The sequence below is a fragment of the Brienomyrus brachyistius genome, chromosome 5 (assembly GCF_023856365.1).
Source record: "Brienomyrus brachyistius isolate T26 chromosome 5, BBRACH_0.4, whole genome shotgun sequence".
Classification (NCBI taxonomy): Eukaryota; Metazoa; Chordata; class Actinopteri; order Osteoglossiformes; family Mormyridae; genus Brienomyrus; species Brienomyrus brachyistius.
In genome coordinates, this window is record NC_064537.1 from 35,691,826 (window position 1) to 35,708,908 (window position 17,083).

General features: G+C 42.9%; 1 protein-coding gene across 2 annotated transcripts; it reads right to left on the bottom strand.

The window, feature by feature from the left end:
* Positions 1 to 109: 109 nt before the first annotated feature.
* On the bottom strand, positions 110 to 13,282 carry LOC125741658 (sarcoplasmic/endoplasmic reticulum calcium ATPase 1-like). 2 transcript variants are annotated; one of them, XM_049012854.1, is made up of 24 exons: positions 12,964 to 13,282; positions 11,987 to 12,004; positions 11,585 to 11,667; positions 9,958 to 10,062; positions 9,514 to 9,652; positions 8,795 to 8,875; positions 8,497 to 8,582; positions 8,034 to 8,331; positions 7,514 to 7,680; positions 7,308 to 7,396; positions 6,991 to 7,093; positions 5,661 to 5,792; positions 5,406 to 5,531; positions 4,775 to 4,993; positions 4,331 to 4,442; positions 3,919 to 4,142; positions 3,619 to 3,839; positions 3,326 to 3,528; positions 3,154 to 3,239; positions 2,854 to 2,987; positions 2,206 to 2,323; positions 1,719 to 1,836; positions 1,105 to 1,148; positions 110 to 583 (listed from the first exon to the last, which is right to left on the bottom strand). In XM_049012854.1, the coding sequence occupies exons 1-23, from the start codon at positions 13,079 to 13,081 to the stop codon at positions 1,144 to 1,146; spliced, it is 2,985 nt and encodes a 994-aa protein (XP_048868811.1). In that variant the 5' UTR covers positions 13,082 to 13,282; the 3' UTR covers positions 110 to 583; positions 1,105 to 1,143. The 2 variants fall into 2 exon arrangements, with proteins under 2 accessions (XP_048868811.1, XP_048868809.1); XM_049012852.1 differs by lacking the exon at positions 1,105 to 1,148.
* Between the last annotated feature and the right edge of the window lie 3,801 nt (positions 13,283 to 17,083).

The window sequence follows — 17,083 nt, forward strand, 5'->3', positions numbered from 1 at the left end:
GTTAATTACTGTTAATTAAATAAAATCTAGTTTCATCACTTCCCATGGATCAATCTATTTTCTTCATCATTATTGTATTGAAAAGTGTATAAGTGAGTAAAAGTCCCACTGCCAGTATAATTTTAATGCCCTGCACAGCTGAATGTATGTCCATTTAAATAAATGATGAAAATAAAAATAAAAAACATAGTCTTTTCATACTGATGTGTATCAGAGTCAGAGATAAGCTCTATGGTAATCTCTTCCGAAGGTCTGAGCTTCACAAGTTGGCGTTAAATTGTGTAAGAACATGAGGAAAAATACTTCAGAAAGGAACCAAAAACAGTCGAAACAACAGAAATGAGAATTGGAAGAATAATCAAGGTTCTGCGAAAACAAGGCCTCAAGTATGTGGAAAAGGTTATTCTCATTTTAAGAATGAAAACCTTATTAAAATAGTGTATGAATTGTTTTTTTTTCTCCCGTTTTTGTTGTTTCATATTGCTCCTTGAATTGCTTGATGCATGCTTTCAGTCATCTTCCCTTTTTCCTTCCTCACTTTTTCTTCATTTCCACTTTTTCGCCACTAGATTGTCATCTTTCTCTGTGGTGGAGTCAAATCATAGGATGGAGTCAAACAGGAGTATGTCTTCATTTGTTAGTTGTTATTAGTAACTGTTAGTAGCTCATATCAGTAATAAAGCAATAATCCAGTATCACGTTTTTTCTTGGTATACCGGCCACTGTTATTATTAGTATTATTGTTATTAAGTAGTAATATTTATCAGCTAATTTGCCAGTAGTAGCACTAGTATTGTCTAAATATTGGTAATTGTTAATAAGAATATTAATTGAACATATGCCAAATGCCAGTAAATCGAGCTATGTAATACAACATATGCCAGTAAATCGAGCTATGTAAATATTTATTGTGAATAAAGATAAAGAGCTGTGTTATTATGTGTCATATTATGTCACTGGGAAAGTGAACCAGACATTTTCACATGAAAACAGAGACAAGCTCTTGACACAAACCAGCTGTACATTAATACCTAAACTACACAAAGCAAACTGTGCCATTACACGGGGTGCAGACAAGGGCAAATGCATAGGATTGTGGGATACCTTGCTTTGTTACAGGGAAATGAAGGGAAGGAAATGTGATTAGGCTGGAGGGGAAAAAAACGGCAAGTGAGTGTTTGGAGAGGAAAATCATGGGAGAGAATGGAGGAACAATTAGAGGCTGAAGTGACGAATGACTGAATAATGAGGGGTAGCAGGGTACCTAAGAACAGAATATTAGGAAATCAATTGGTGACATTTTAAAAGGACTGAGGAAAGGTAAGGGAATGTATTAACAGGATTGACAGCGAATCAATAAATACAGGTGAAATTCAACTTAATCAGAATAATACACGTCACGGTACCATAAAGGGAATATTAAAGAATGAAAGAATCTCTGAAAATAACTACAAAAAATGCTTTTAATTTTGCAAATACCTTCATCCCATTTAGCCAAATCCTGATGCTCAGAACTCCGCTATAGATCTACTTTCAGACATTTGTTTTAATTTCTCAAACTCAAAATGTTCTAATGCACGAATTGGCACTTCACAGTACATGTTGCTGCCAAAATCCACACAAGAATTCAAGAAGGTACTAGAGGTCAAAAAAGAAAATGTAATTTTGACATGTGCCAATGTGAATCAGATACCTGATACTCAGCTATTATAACTTACGTTCCAGGTAGTTGCGAGCCATGAACTTCAGCACCTCATCAAGCAAGATAACTGGGAAGGACAGCTGTAGCACTATCATCCACTGAGTCAAATTTAAATGAGTCAGCTTGAAGATCATCTGCGAATGAGAATAGCAGACAGTACAATTACACATTGATATGGCAGCATTGGGCATAAACACAGTTACAGAATGTGTTGTGTAGACACAGATATAAACATAAGACATTTACAAATGAGAGGAGGCCATTCGGCCCAACAAGCTCATTTGGGGAGAACTTAACTAATAGCACGTTTACAGTTAGGATATTATTTTAAAAACATAGCATACGGGCACATAGAATTATTGGGTAGAAAAAGAACATGGGTAAAAGAGTAACAGAGATGAAGGTGCTCTGAAAATGGAATGAGCTAAGGGCTAAGAGATGGCCTTCATGGAGAGCTGTGGTGAGCGAGAGCGAGGAGAAGGTTGCAAAGCAAGTAGACTCACGGGAAGAGGGTCCACATAGATGATCAGGAAGTGGAGGGACATGGAGAGGGTCATGGCACCCAGCAGCCAGCAATTGCTCCAGGGAGGCATGCGCAGCAGTGACTGATTCTCAGAAAGGCTAAAGGAGAGCGTTTGGTCACATGACTCCCAGATAGCAAGATTTTACAGTATAAACACAGATGTATTCCTTGTTTAGTGGGAGCTGTTTTATTAATTTATTACCTCTGCTATTATATATCCATCCATCCATCCATTTTCCAAACTGCTTATCCTACTGGGTCGCGGAGGGTCCGGAGCCTTTCCCAGAAGCAATGGGCACGAGGCAGGGAACAACCCAGGATGGGGGGACAGCCCATTGCAGGGCACACTCACACACCAGTTACTCACACATGCACTCCTACGAGCAATTTAGCATGTCCAATCAGCCTCAGCATGTTTCTGGACTGTGGGGGGAAACCAGAGTACCCGGAGGAAACCCCATGACGACATGGGGAGAACATGCAAACTCCACACACATGTGACCCAAGCGGAGACTCGAACCTGGGACCTAGAGGTGTGAGGCAACAGTGCTAACCACTGCACCACCATGCCGCCCCCCTGCTATTATATAACCAATTTTATTCTGCTAACAAAGAATCACAGACTGACCTGTTGAGCGCATTGCACATCTCGATGGTGACCAGCACGGACAGGGCCATGGTCATTGGTGGAGCAGCTTCAAAGATTTCACATTCAACACCAGCAAAGTCTTCATTCTCATCATGGCACTGCATGAAGTGGGACTGAAGAAGAGATACAGGGTTAATAAGAGAATGCCTATATTACCTTAGGCGTATTTGTGTTGTATCTGTCAAGTTTCCATGACTAGTCAATCTCTGCAGTTGAAATTGTGCTCTTCAAGCAAAGCAGCATAGTAGAGTAGTAACAGAGTTAAGGTGCACATCTCACCAGCTGGTAGAAAGTGACATTGGGACCATCTTCACTATACAAGAACCACCAAGCTGCAGCACCAACTGTAGCTGCGCCCACATAGCCTAGGAGGAAAGGGGAAAGGAATGGACTCAAATTGGACTCCACGGCCAACTGAGTCAGCCAAGAGGATTCAACGGCACACACATACCGCCAATGGCCAGGTATCTGAAGAAGAGCCAGCCAGAGATAAGCGGCTCCTTCGGGGAACGGGGGGCCTTGCCCATGATGTCCAGGTCTGGGGGGTTGAAGCCCAGGGCAGTGGCAGGAAGGCCGTCCGTTACCAGGTTCACCCACAGCAGCTGCACCGGGATCAGAGCCTCAGGCAGACCCAGAGCCGCTGTGAGGAAGATACTGGAAGCATGGGGAGGGGAGAAGGGGTTATGATGGCAATGGACACCATCCAGGAGAGCATGTTAGCACACAGAAGGAAACTCAGCTCACCAGACGACTTCGCCCACGTTCGAGGAGATGAGGTAGCGGATGAACTGCTTCATGTTGTTGTAGATGGCACGACCCTCCTCCACGGCCGCCACGATGGAGGAGAAGTTGTCGTCAGCCAGGACCATCTCTGATGCAGACTTGGCAACAGCTGTGCCAGAGCCCATGGCAATGCCAATCTCAGCCTTCTTCAGGGCAGGGGCGTCATTTACACCATCACCAGTCTGGAAGGAAGAAGAGTTATGCAGGAGGGGGTGGTAGCGAGCAGACTGCCTAATGGGAGGAAATTGGCCCCTCCCTCACCATGGCGGTGATCTCATCGTAGCTCTGCAGGTACTCCACGATCTTGCTTTTGTGAGCAGGCTCCACACGGGCAAAGCAGCACGCCCGGCGGACTGCCTCCCTCTGCTCGGATGTGGGAAGGTCATCAAACTCACGTCCAGTAAAGGCCCGGCCAGTGACATCCTCATCCTCACCGAAGATGCCGATACGACGGCAGATGGCCACCGCTGTCCCCTTGTTGTCACCTGAGAGACAGGGCATAGGCTGATATCAGCTGAAGACAATGAAAGATGGACATAGAGGAGCAATCAGGCACAACCAAAAGTTGTCTAAATAACAGACACTGTCAAGTGAAAACGGAAGAACTGGATGAGAAAAAGAGAGAGAAGCAGTGAAAGGAGGAGATAGGGAGACAGGAAGAAGGCGTACTAACCAGTGATCATGATGACGCGGATTCCTGCAGCCCTACACAGCTCGATAGATACAGAGACTTCCTTACGTGGAGGATCAAGCATACCCACACAGCCAACGAAGGTCAGGTCAGTCTGAGGGGAGAAAGAGCATATCACTGTGAGGGCTTACCTGCAAAAAGCCCATGTACCCAGATGACTATGTCTCTATTATGTTACCCATTCTTTGTTCAAAATCTACAGTACTATTATGTTCCACACTGTTTCCCATCTGCTTTTAATGTGCTACTCTGCCTAATCTACTCTAATATATCTATTCTAACGATCAAAAACAGAAACTTGACAAATATTCAACATTTTCCTCCTCGGACTTTTAGGACCTTATCTTACAGTTGCAAAATAGAAGGTGTCCAATTTCTGTTTCGCGTCATGTGTTTCTCCATCCGGACCCCCTTCCATTCCCATACCTCATATTCTGCAAACTTGGTTGAGTCCTCCAGGTTCATCTCCTCCATCTTCAGAGGAGTGTCACGGGTGGCAAGGGCCAGGCAGCGCAGGGTGTCCCTACCAGTACCCCATTCCTTGATTACAGTCATGATTTTATCCTTGACAGGGGGTGTCAGGGGTACCCGGGTGGTGCCAACACGCACATAGGCGCACCTATCAATGACACCCTCTGGGGCTCCCTGTGGGCAAAGGCAGCAAAGTGCTCAGCTTGGGCAAATCTGCTTTTACTGAGTTCTGTAAGTTATAATAGTTTTACGGGGTACTATCAACTTCAGATTTACATTTGGATTCACACTATGTATTATTTTGTCATTTTGTGCAATATTTACCCTATAAACATACTAAAAACAAAACTATTTTTGGCAACATTGTTGAAAGCCTACACTAAAAACACACATCAATCCAAAACATTCACACATAACAAAGCAGTTTAATGTCACAAATTAATCTGAACAGGGTGTATTTGGATAAAGGGAGGATAGCAGTTCCTGAAAACCCAGACAGGAAAATGAGTGAGACACTCGCACTACCCATAGATTCATCCCATGAATGTGTTTTACAGACATGCACACTGAGTTGAAGAATACATACCTTCACAAACATCTTGTTACCAACAGCGACACGAGATGATTTGGCCGGCGAGCAATAAACAGACATGGACTTCCTGTCACGTGAGAACTCCAGGGTGAAGTCCTTCTTCATCAGTTGCTTAATCACCTTTGGTGCAGAATCAATGTAGGAAGCTTAGAACTTAAGGTATGACACAGGCATATACGTTTTTCATACTCAAATTCTTCAAATTCTTGCACCAGTCGGATGATAGAAGGTGCTTATTGTGTTACTTACAGTACAGCAGGCGTTGGCTCTCTCCACCTTGGACAGCCCACGCACCTCAGTGTTGAACACGTTCATCTTCTCAACCAGACAGCAGAGGGCAGTCTCTGTAGCCTCACCCACCTTCTCGTAAATACCCTTAGACTGGGGGGGGGGAGAAGTTCAGAGGGAATTTAGAGGGAACTTAGCAGCTGAAGGAGCAGCAACAAGTAGAACAAGATAAGGAAGCCAAGAGGTCAGAAAAGTGTGTCGACCCTGCAAGCAATAGCGAAAGGCATGTGTGAAGAGTCTAAGTGTTCTTACAGTATGGACAAAAAGGTTAAAATCCTAGGATTTTATGTTTTCATGTTGAATCGGAAGTAATACTTTTATTTATAAAAAGTAGTACTGTAATATTTTTATTTAGTGTTATTTGTATCTTGCACATTTTTATTGTGTTCTGTAAACGATACAGTACTAGAATCTGTGTCATGATCTGTGGGAATGATATTATTTCATAAACATCTCCATAATGGCTATAATTTACATGGGTGAGTGTGCACACTCCTGTGCATTTACATGAGTACACTTAAGGGCTCAGGGCATGCTCACATTTTAATGAGCAAAAATAAATGAATAAAACTCAGGATAGAATGACTGGGTGGGAAAAGGAGAAGGAATTTCAAAGCCGAAGGGAAGGTGCAGCAAGGGAAAGAGTGAAAAGGAGAGGAAAAGACGGCATTAGGAAAAGTAAGGACTTATATTGTATTTAAAAGAGCCTGTGTCTGCTGCCTGTACACTGCCCTGCAGTCCATTAGACAGGCTCCACAAGACTAAACTGTCAAACACCTGATAATTGTTCTTGCTGTCACCCTCAGAAAAGAAAGATTACTGCAGGATCTGGTAGCATGTCTGGAATGCTCAAAAAGATTAGGAAAGACCAATATGTCCTGACAGAGTACAGGCTCCTTGTGTAGAAATAACTGCCCATACTGGTATTTCGCTAATACAATGTCTTTCCACAAAACCCACTAAAGGAAAAAGAGCTGGCTGGAACTGACAGTACCCATGTAACCTAGGAACTTAATAAGAATTTTTTCTGCTAGCCAACTGGGCTAGTTCAGTATAAAATGCATTTCTTTTGTACTAGCCAGCAGGCTAGTGTTCAGTATTTTGTGTTTGTACCTTCCCTTCATCTAAAGGGCCTCAGGTGAGCTTAATTTCCAGCCCAGTGAGTAACATTAATAACGAATCTATTCTGTGTTACCAAGATGATTTTGATATCAATTGAATGTTATTAAGCTTAGATTTGATATTTATTCACTAATCTTGCTAATATTACTATGTAGGCAGGCATACTCACTTCATTGTAGTCCAGGGAGGAGTCATTGCACAGGGCACAGATGGTGGCCAGCTCCACGAGGCCATCGTACTGGCCACATTTCACGGGGGCACTGCCCTTGGTGCTGGAGGGAGAACACATCACTGCTATTTGACTTTTGTTAATAAGGGTATCAGGCCATTATACCACAAATAGTCATAGACTCTCAATACCATCATGAGTTTTGACGTTCTGATCATGACGTCCCTATATTGCCCCTAAATATTTGGCCGTAATTAGAGGGGCTACAGTACAAACATTGCGTATATACATGAGAGACCAATGCATAGAGTACTCACACTTCTCCCTCGGGGGTATACTTGGACCCAGAGATATTGAAATCTTCCAAGACAACATTGTCACCTTCCACTTTATCAATGATGAACATCTGCAATGAGACACATGGCGACCATTTGCTCAGCTTCCCTGTGACTCGTGTGCCACAGTTTAATGGAGTCTGGCAGTAAAATGAGCCCATTGAATACTCATGCCAATCCTGGCTCACCTTGGTCACACACATCTGATTGGTGGTGAGGGTGCCGGTCTTATCGGAACAGATGACGGAAGTGCAGCCCAGAGTCTCCACGGATGGCAGACTCCTGACGATGGCATTCTTCTTGGCCATGCGGCGTGTGCCCAGAGCCAGGCAAGTAGTGATGACAGCTGGCAGACCTGCAGCGAACAGCAACCCAATGTTGCGTTCAGAAAGACATGCGTGCACATGCATATGGATGGCCAACAAGGAAGAGTAATCTGAGAGAATGAGAGGAGTACTTCTGCAGCATTGATGATGGACATAAAAAGCATCCTTTGGTGATTAGAAAGATAGAAAAATTAGCTAGTTAACTAGCTAGATAGATTAGATTAGATTAGATTAGATTAGATTAGATTAGATTAGATTAGATTAGATTAAACTATATGGATTAGAACCTATGTTTACATGTCTAAGGCAACTGGAATGTGTTCTGGCATCGAGGAGGTATGGGTATGAAGATGCACCCTCCAGCTCGCAGACAGCATCATACCTTCAGGGATGGCAGCAACGGCCAAAGCCACAGCGATCTTAAAGTAGTAGACGGCACCGCGGATCCATGAGCCGCCATGGACGGGGTCATTGAAGTGGCCAATATTGATCAACCACACGGCGACGCAGATGAGGGAAATGACTTTGGAAAGCTGCTCGCCAAATTCATCCAGCTTCTGTTGCAGTGGGGTCTTCTCTTGCTCGGTGGCTGCCATCTGGTCACGGATTTTGCCGATCTCAGTGGAGACACCTGTGGCCACAGCTACTCCGATGGCCTTTCCTGCCGCAATGTTGGTACCCTGAAAGTCAAAAAGACATCAAGCAACAGAGGCCGGGATAAGATCTGTACAAATGAAAGACAAAGAGGTGGTGGGATGGAAATATGACACTGTAAAGAGTTACTGTCTTAAGGAGACCATCGGTACAAATGTAAGGCCAATAAGGAAAAGCAGGAAGATGCTCACGGAGAACAGCATATTCTTCTTGTCCTGGTTCACAGCTCTGGGGTCAGGAACGACGTCAGTGTGCTTGATCACACTGACAGACTCACCTAATGGAGAGCCATATTGGACGTGATTGCATTATACCACACAGACACACAGAACGTGTGGCAGATGTAAAGGCATTTTGTTTTATTTAGTCAAAGACTACAGAGCTAAGTAAAGTTTAGCTGCAATGTGGATATTATAGTATTCAAATTATTTTTAAGCAGTGACAATGTTATAGAAGCAACATAGAGAAAGAATAAAGTGGTTGACTGACCGGTAAGAATGGACTGGTCAACACGGAGAGTGGTAGAACGGATAGCAGTAATCCTGATGTCAGCAGGAACTTTGTCTCCAACTAGAAGAACCATGGACAGAGTCGTTAGTCCATTTCCTTTAGATACGATACTATTGCGATGATGTAAAAGCTCAGCAACATAACACTGCTTCAATTCTTCATTTTCAACGATTTTCAAGACGCATAATTGAAGATTACTTTGTGGTACTATTAAAATGCTCAAATTATTATAATGTAAAGCAAACTCTTTGAAAGCATGATGAAAAGGTATTTATACAGCTTGATTCCAACGGAGTGGTGCTGAAAGTGAGAGATAAAGCTAAGCAGTACCTACAGGCAGTGAGAGACAGTGGAAAATTAACAAATTTGATGGATAGCAGGTGTCCAAATGAGAAAAGGAGTTGGAATGGAAAAGAGAGAGCTTCCCTTTTCTTTTCTCAACAAGTTTACTCAGCAATCTAAATCTTTCCCCGCTTTCACATCCCTACAAGCTCAGACAGAGTCTTTTTTTCACTGCTCTGTACCATTCATGTTACCCTGTATTATCTCCCAGCCAACATCAATGAACCAATCAGATCTGCTTTACAGTGTCATTTTAATGACTTCACAGTCATATTCTGAGGCAAGAGAACAATTATAATTAATATGGTGAAGGAGGTAAATGATGGTAAAATACAGTGGCAGATAAGGTGCCTCACCGGACACTTCCACGATGTCCCCGGGGACGATCTCTCTGGCCTTGATCCTCTGGACGCTCTTCCTGTCTGCACGATACACCTTCCCCATTTCCGGTTCATACTCTTTCAGAGCTTCAATGGCACTTTCTGCATTACGCTCCTGTAAAAATAACAGACAAAAATTCTTTTCCTATTTCTGTGTTTTTACTTGCAAACAATGATCTTCTGAATGCTCTGTTAACTGGTTTGCATCACTTGTCCTTCCAATTATCGTGCTGTGCTTAAGCTCTGAGTTCATGCTGCAATCTACTCTTGATTTACAGTGACTCCTCATCTGCTGTGGGTTAGCCATGTTCGCCTTCTAAACACTGTGTCATGCCCAGCACACTGCAATTACTCCTGTCAGAAAGTACTATGTGCCCCCTAACCTTTGCTCTTTAACCAGCACTGTCCCATGCCACTGACCTGCCAAACTCCAACCACGGCATTGGCGATGAGGATGAGTAGGATGACGAAGGGCTCCACAAACGCAGTCACGGTCTCTTCACCTTCCTCAAACCAGGCCAGCACCTGACCAAGGGAAAGACAGTTTGGAAAAGGTACGAGGCACAAACTCTTCAGGTGCTATTGATAAGGAGATGACCAGGAGGACATTCTGCTTATTAAACCTGGCAAATCTTAATCCTAGCATATACCCTCAATATATGTGTGTGTAGAACCTTGTCCGTCAGATTACGATTATATTTACGAGATTTTGTAAAGGACACTGTGGGGATTATGACTAAAAAAAAAAATTATACATTTTCCAGCCTCCCTAGTTCTCTGCTCTTTTTTCCTCTGTCTGATACAAAAATCCATCAGTTTTTTAATTTTTTGATTAATTAAAAACAATATTCAATGATAACCTAAAAATGTCTTTAATCTGAAGGCATTATATTGGCCTTTCATAACCATATCATCTCGTCATCCAGTGTAACTGTAACTGTTTTGAGTACTTCTGCTATGTAGGATTAACCCTATCTATATCTCCCAGCCCAGTGCTCTCGTTACGTTCTTTACCTTTTTTGCTGCCAGTCCCTCAATCCCTCCATCCCTGACCTTTCCTGAAGGATATAGTTTCTCTCCCTGGCTTGAGACTTTCTTAAAATAAACCCATTCCCGCTCTAGCCCTCTCTCTTTCTCTCTCCTCAATTCTCTCCTTCTAAGGCCATAATGACAGCTGTCTCAGGACAGAAGGGTCAAGGTAGGAATTAATGTCCACCATTTTCAACTTTCAGTCCTCTGAAGTAAAATTCATGGCATGACTAGGAGGGAATCTAATGTTCATTTCCATTCAGATATACATAGCAGACAAAAGCATTTTATATCGTTGAATATGTCTCCATGCAACAAGGTTTAGGTTGCTGTGAACATCAGACTTCCTTGATCTGACATTTCCACAGCCAGGTATTTCGGGGAGAGCTCACTTCCTCTTTCAAGCAACTGCTGTCTGTAGCCAGATTAGATTTCTGCCAAGAAAACCCTGTGCCAAAACCATCGTTTACTCTCAAATCAATAAACACATCAGAGGCAGCATGCAGCCTGGATCTAATGTAACTCCAGCAGGCCTTGGATGGGCCCCTCAAGAAGTCACGTCAGCTCTGATGACACACTGTTAAGATCATCACTCATTCCAGTGATGTTCCCTGAGCAGGACTGAGACAGCACATGGAAACTCACGTTGAGCCAAAATTGCAGACACTTGGACAGAGATCAAAGGTAGTGGAGGGCCACGGCTAGTTGGGATTAGTTTAGTTATCAAAACGTTCAGACCTGTGACCCCTGGTCTGAGATTTAAACCTTTTATCAGCTCAGTAACTGGCCAACTTGCGATTGGTATTGTTCGATTGATTGCGTTGTCAATAATGTGTTTCCAAAGCTCAATAAAGCATTTCAGGAGTTATTTGAGGAATGGATAGAGACATCCAGATATACATTATTTTTGTTAACAGTTGAATTTTATGTGTATTAAGTTTCAAACTTACCTTTGTTTCAGCTCCAGTAATAACCATTTTACCAGCAAGCAAAAAAAAAATAAAATTGGTTTACTCACAAATGAAATGCAGGCAGCCAGCAGTAAAATTCTGACCAGCAAATCCTCGAACTGCTCAATAACCAGCTCCCAGATACTCTTCCCTGTGACAGGGAAAGGTGGTGCGATAGAGATTTAGTTCACTTCAGTTTTCTGGTAAATTAAATTATCTTAGTTTATTGCATCACATAAAATCTATTTACTGACAGAGCCATAGAGACAAAACCAAACTAAATAGGACTACTGCAAATGCAAAATGACCTGTTACCTATATAATTAAATACAATGTGTAATTAGTGCAATTATTGCACATTGTGGATTAAGGTGAAAGAGCAAAAAACACAGTTGTAATGAAATCAGAAGAATAGAGGAATATCTATGCATCTTTTAAGCTTCAATATTGAAGAAAAAAATCTATCTTACCTTCCTCAGCTGGCAGCTCTGTACACGAATTTAAGTGGATGTAAGAGAAAGAATTATAAAATACATTAGTAGACTCAGTTACTTCAGTTACTCAATATTACTCAAAACTGATCTTATTTACAATATAAAAGATAATTCTGTGACAAAAAATATAAAACAGCAAGTGTTATATTACTGTACATACTACAAATATTTCCCAAACAGGAATATCTGGAGAGTTTTAGTTGTACTCTGTGCTATTTCATCCGCAATACGAATCACAGCAGTACACATACTTAATTGTTACATTCTACTTTGAAATACATTTCAGAGTTAAATTCATCTTCATTGAACAATCATAAAGTTACCCAATGATCATCAGTTAAACGAAAATTTAACATAATGTATGGCTCACAAAGTTATTTCCTCTAGGTACTTTAAGAACCTCTTCAGGTTCCCTGAGGTTTCCTGTTCCACAGATTCAGAGCATAGTCCCCCTACCTTACACCCATGCATCACCCTCTCTATCACACTCTGTCCTATTCCTCCAGTCACTCAGGTCCCTTCCACAACCTTTATTCTCTTCTACCTGCAAACTGCCAGTAGCCAGACATTGTAAATCCACAGAACGTATCAGAAAGAGTGTCCAAAGAACTGCTACTGCACAGATCACTGTAAACCACAGGCCAATACAATGTCATGCAGTGTTGGGACTGCTGGATACACTCAACATCCTCAACTGTATCCAAAGCTGAAATGAAATTAATTGCCCACTCACTACTCTACAAGTTTATGGTTCCTTTCTCTACTATTACTGTGAATACTACCTAAGTAATAAACATCATTCTAGAGTTTTTCTTCCTTTCTGGCTACCTGCAGATACATTAATCTCTCTGACTTCCCTAGTGCACCCTCTTCAATTGACACCCATCTCCCAGTACTGTACTCAAATCCCATTCAGAATCTCTTTCCCCATCCTGTTCCTTCACTTCTCTCACCGTTGTAGCCATATTTAGCCAAGTTCTTCTTGAACTGGTCAGGAGTTAAGCCCGAGGTTTCGCTGACCCCAAAATAGGCCAGGGACTCAGAGGGGCTCTTTGTGTGAGCGTTCTCCATCTTTCTAAACAGAAAGGTGAAGGGATGTCAAAGAAAAGAGCAAAGTCTAAATCTATCCAAGTCCTATTTGCGTTCTTTCCAACTTCTGCCCTCCACTTCCCTTAAAAAAGTGGGACTGGGACGGAAGAAAGCCCCTTTTTGCTCTCTCTCGCTCACTCTCCCCTCTGACTAATCTCTCCCTCCTTCCAGCAGAAGTGCCGTACTGACAGAAAGTACAAGATGACAGTAACTTAGTTTGAGTTTTATATGTCCACAAGGCACCGCTTTGGTGAAGGCACCACCTCAGGGCTGCTGCTATTGGTCAGGGGAGCTCCACACGTAGCCGGGGGTGGAGTTTTGCCACAGAAAAGAGGAATGAGTTGGTGGAATTCGGCAACAACTGTTGAGGGGGCCGCAGTAAATTGGAAAGGCAGTCTGTTTTTGGAACATGCATGGTCAGGAGAATGGGGTGAGAGGAAAGGGGCAGCGAGGTGAGCTGAGTGAGTAGTGGGAGGCCATTGACTGATGGCTCAACTGTTTTATGCAGAGAGGAGAAGAATGTTAATGAAGCCTTAATGCAATATCTACACATAAGTGTTATGCTAACACAATGACATGGGGCTGAGTGGAATGATTTACTACGTACTACTACGATTTACTACTTACTACTGATTTACTATGTTCTACCATGATTTACTATTTTAAGCTACTTACACGCAAAAGGTATATGAAAATAACAATTAAAAGAAATCTATGAAATATAAGTATAGTAAGTTAGATGTTTTTATCGAACGCGACATACAACTGACAAGGCAAGATCAGCCAGTGTCTGTAGAAAATGGGGGTTAAGGAACTTACTTGCAGCCCCAAAACTGAAATCACTCTGCCGACCCAAGCAAGCTAAGGTCCACACCTCAGGACAGATCGTTACTGATATGTCTGCTGCTGCTAGCAGACTGAAACTAATATATATGCTATGTAAAACTGTCATAAAAGTAAAAGTAAGTGGCACATTCACGGAGAATAAGAGGACCCATTAAGCAACAGATGAGGTTAAACAGCAAAAATTCTAAATACTCGACCATTCAGTAACTGAGTAGAATTGACAGGATCCCTCGCTGGCTTCATGGAGAGATACAAAGAGAGTGGCAGGGCCATGGGGGGTAAGATATAGCAGGGGGAGGGGGTGGTATGCAAGAGCAGGGATCACTTAAGCCCCCTTCCACACTCTGGACAGAACCTGAAACTCAGCCGAAGAGTCAGGAATCGCGGAGGTATAGCAAGCGGGAGACACCGGAGGACGCTATGTTCCCTAGGCCCCCCGAGAACGCAGAGAGGTGTAAGCTGCCTCACGGGTGACTACCAGTCTCCGTTTGGTTATTGCGTCACTGGCATTGTCGCTCAGTGTGAAGACGGGCATATAAAAGGGTGCGATACAGTTACACATGTCCGCCGTGTGTTTGTATGCATGTCTGTCTGCCTTGATAGTAACAGCAGCAGCTGCGACAGCCATAAGTCTTAGGCTCCCTAGCAGCTTCGGCCTCTCATTTTATCAGTATGAGAACCTGTCATTATTTGACCTTCTTATCTTATCAACCAGTCAATTTGCCAATGGAACTCTAGATGTTGCAGTTCCATGCAGCCAGTGTGGGCTGAGACAGAGGGTCTGCTCCAGTTGTCATGCATTTTTATGAATAATAACAAACTGCAGCTGTTTGTTGGGCGCCGAAGGGAAGGCTTACATATAACTAAAAAATCAAGTGGCAGGCCAGGCTCTGCTCACACACACACACATACGTTACCATGCCTATCAAACTGAGGACCTTCCATTAATTTCTACAGGAAAAACCTTAATCCCAATCACAACACTGTTAACCCCTACCTAGCCCTAACCACAACCAAAAGTAACCAAACAAAATGCAGTCAGACCAGCAAACCAGCAGCAGCCAGCCAGGACCAAATGGGCCCACTTTCAGGGGAGGGGACTAAATTAAAGCACATTTTTATTCAAACTCCTGAAAATTATACTAAATTTGATTCAAAAGCCAGGGCTGTATACTGTAAATCAGTTTTTTTATTAGATACATCTGCTTGTTAACAGAAACATACTCATCTAAACACTGAATTATATGGCTCCACTGGTTCCACTGCCACTGGTTCCAGTTTCTCAGAAAAAGCCTCCTTAAACAGTGTCTAGAGCTTACAGAAAATGATACCAAAAGGAACCTTTGGAAGGAACAAGTTGTAAAACAACAGTTCAGTACTTCTGTGATGGGCAGAAAGGCTGTTCTGAACGTATAATTCATTTACACTTACATTTCCAAAAATATGTGCTAGTGATGTGTCGGTCGCGAACGAAACGGCTGTGAGTCGGAGTCAGAGCCGCTTTTTTTATTTCTCTATTTTTTTTTCCACCCGCACAGATTGGTGCGTGTCTGCACTGAGCAGGAGGGGGAGGGGTGGTGATGCAGGGTGCGTTCGACTTGGGCTTTAATTCTTAAGTCGTCTTGCTCTCGTGAGGATTTAGTACCATGTGACATGGTCATGGATGGTGACGTTTTGCAGCACCGGCTGAAGTCGGACAAAAAAAATCTAACCATGATGCATTGCGTTGGGACCAGAATGCACTACTTTAAGCCAGTGCTGCAAATGAGAAAATGAGAGAAACAGGAAGGAAGGAGACGCGCGCAACAAAATGAGTGACTGCAGGAAACGGAGTAAAATTTGGATACGTTTCAATTGCATTGATAATACAAAGGCAGAGTGTAGAGCGTGCAAGGTTAAAATCTCACATCGAACAGGCTCTACAAATAACCTGCATTGGCACATGAGAACTGTACATCCATCAGTGTAGTGGGGAGAAAAAAGGCAAGCAGGTGAACCGGCTACTAAGGAAAGTGACAGTTTGTCTACTACAACTACTGAAAGTGCCAATTTGTCAGTGTCTACATCGTCATCCAGTACAGCACCACAACCACCTAGACCTACAACCTAGAGCTCTATGAGACCGTTTGTGCAAACAGAACACAATTAATGAGGAATTGGCTAAAATGATTGCATGTGATTTCCAACCATAGTAATTCATTTCACTAATAATCTGAAGAGCCACTTGGGAGCCATAAGAGCCGGCTCTCTTAAAAGAGCCGGAATTCCCATCACTAGTATGTGCACAACTCTGCTGACACGGGTGTATAATTAAGAACACAGTCACGCAATATCTGGAAACGAACACTAACCATCAGAGTGGGTGGTTGGACAGAAGAGGTTAGTGACTGGCACCACTATAGGACACCATCATTCTAACAAGGCAGTTTCTGCATTTCTGCTATGCTGGGGCAGTCCTGGTCAACTCACAGAAAGGGTCGATCCTGATAACCCAACACCAAGACCCAACCTAAAGGGCAGTAAATATTCTAACATCTAATGGAGAGCCTTCACAGAAAAGTAGAGGCTATCATAACAACAGTAGGCTGACCAACTTCATGTTAATACCCTTGGTTATGAAACGAGATGTTGGACAAGCTGGTGACTATACATGGCATTTTTTAAACTATTTTAGAGGCATCCTACCTGTTATTTGCCAGGTGCACCTAACAAAATCAGTATTGATATTTACAACTAACTGATAAGTAATTTATTCCTTCTCCTTGCATACATTGAATGATTTTTGTAAAGTAATAAGATTGGTTTGAATGGTGTGTGAGTGTGCCCTGCGATGGGCTGGCCCCCCATCCTGGGTTGTTCCCTGCCTTGTGCCCATTGCTTCCGGGATAGGCTCCGGACCCCCCGCGACCCAGTAGGATAAGCGGTTTGGAAAATGGATGGATGGATGGAATAAAATTGGTTTAATGGTGACATAACAAAAATCCTCTCCACTGGCTCCACCAGGTGACCCACAAACAGAGCAAAATGAAAAGCAAGAGTGGAGGTCAGGGATGAAAGTGGAGGTCAAGAAAACAGAAGGTCTGTCCTGGAGGTAAGGCAGGTGCAGACATAGGAGAAGTGTGACTCACACTCGCACTA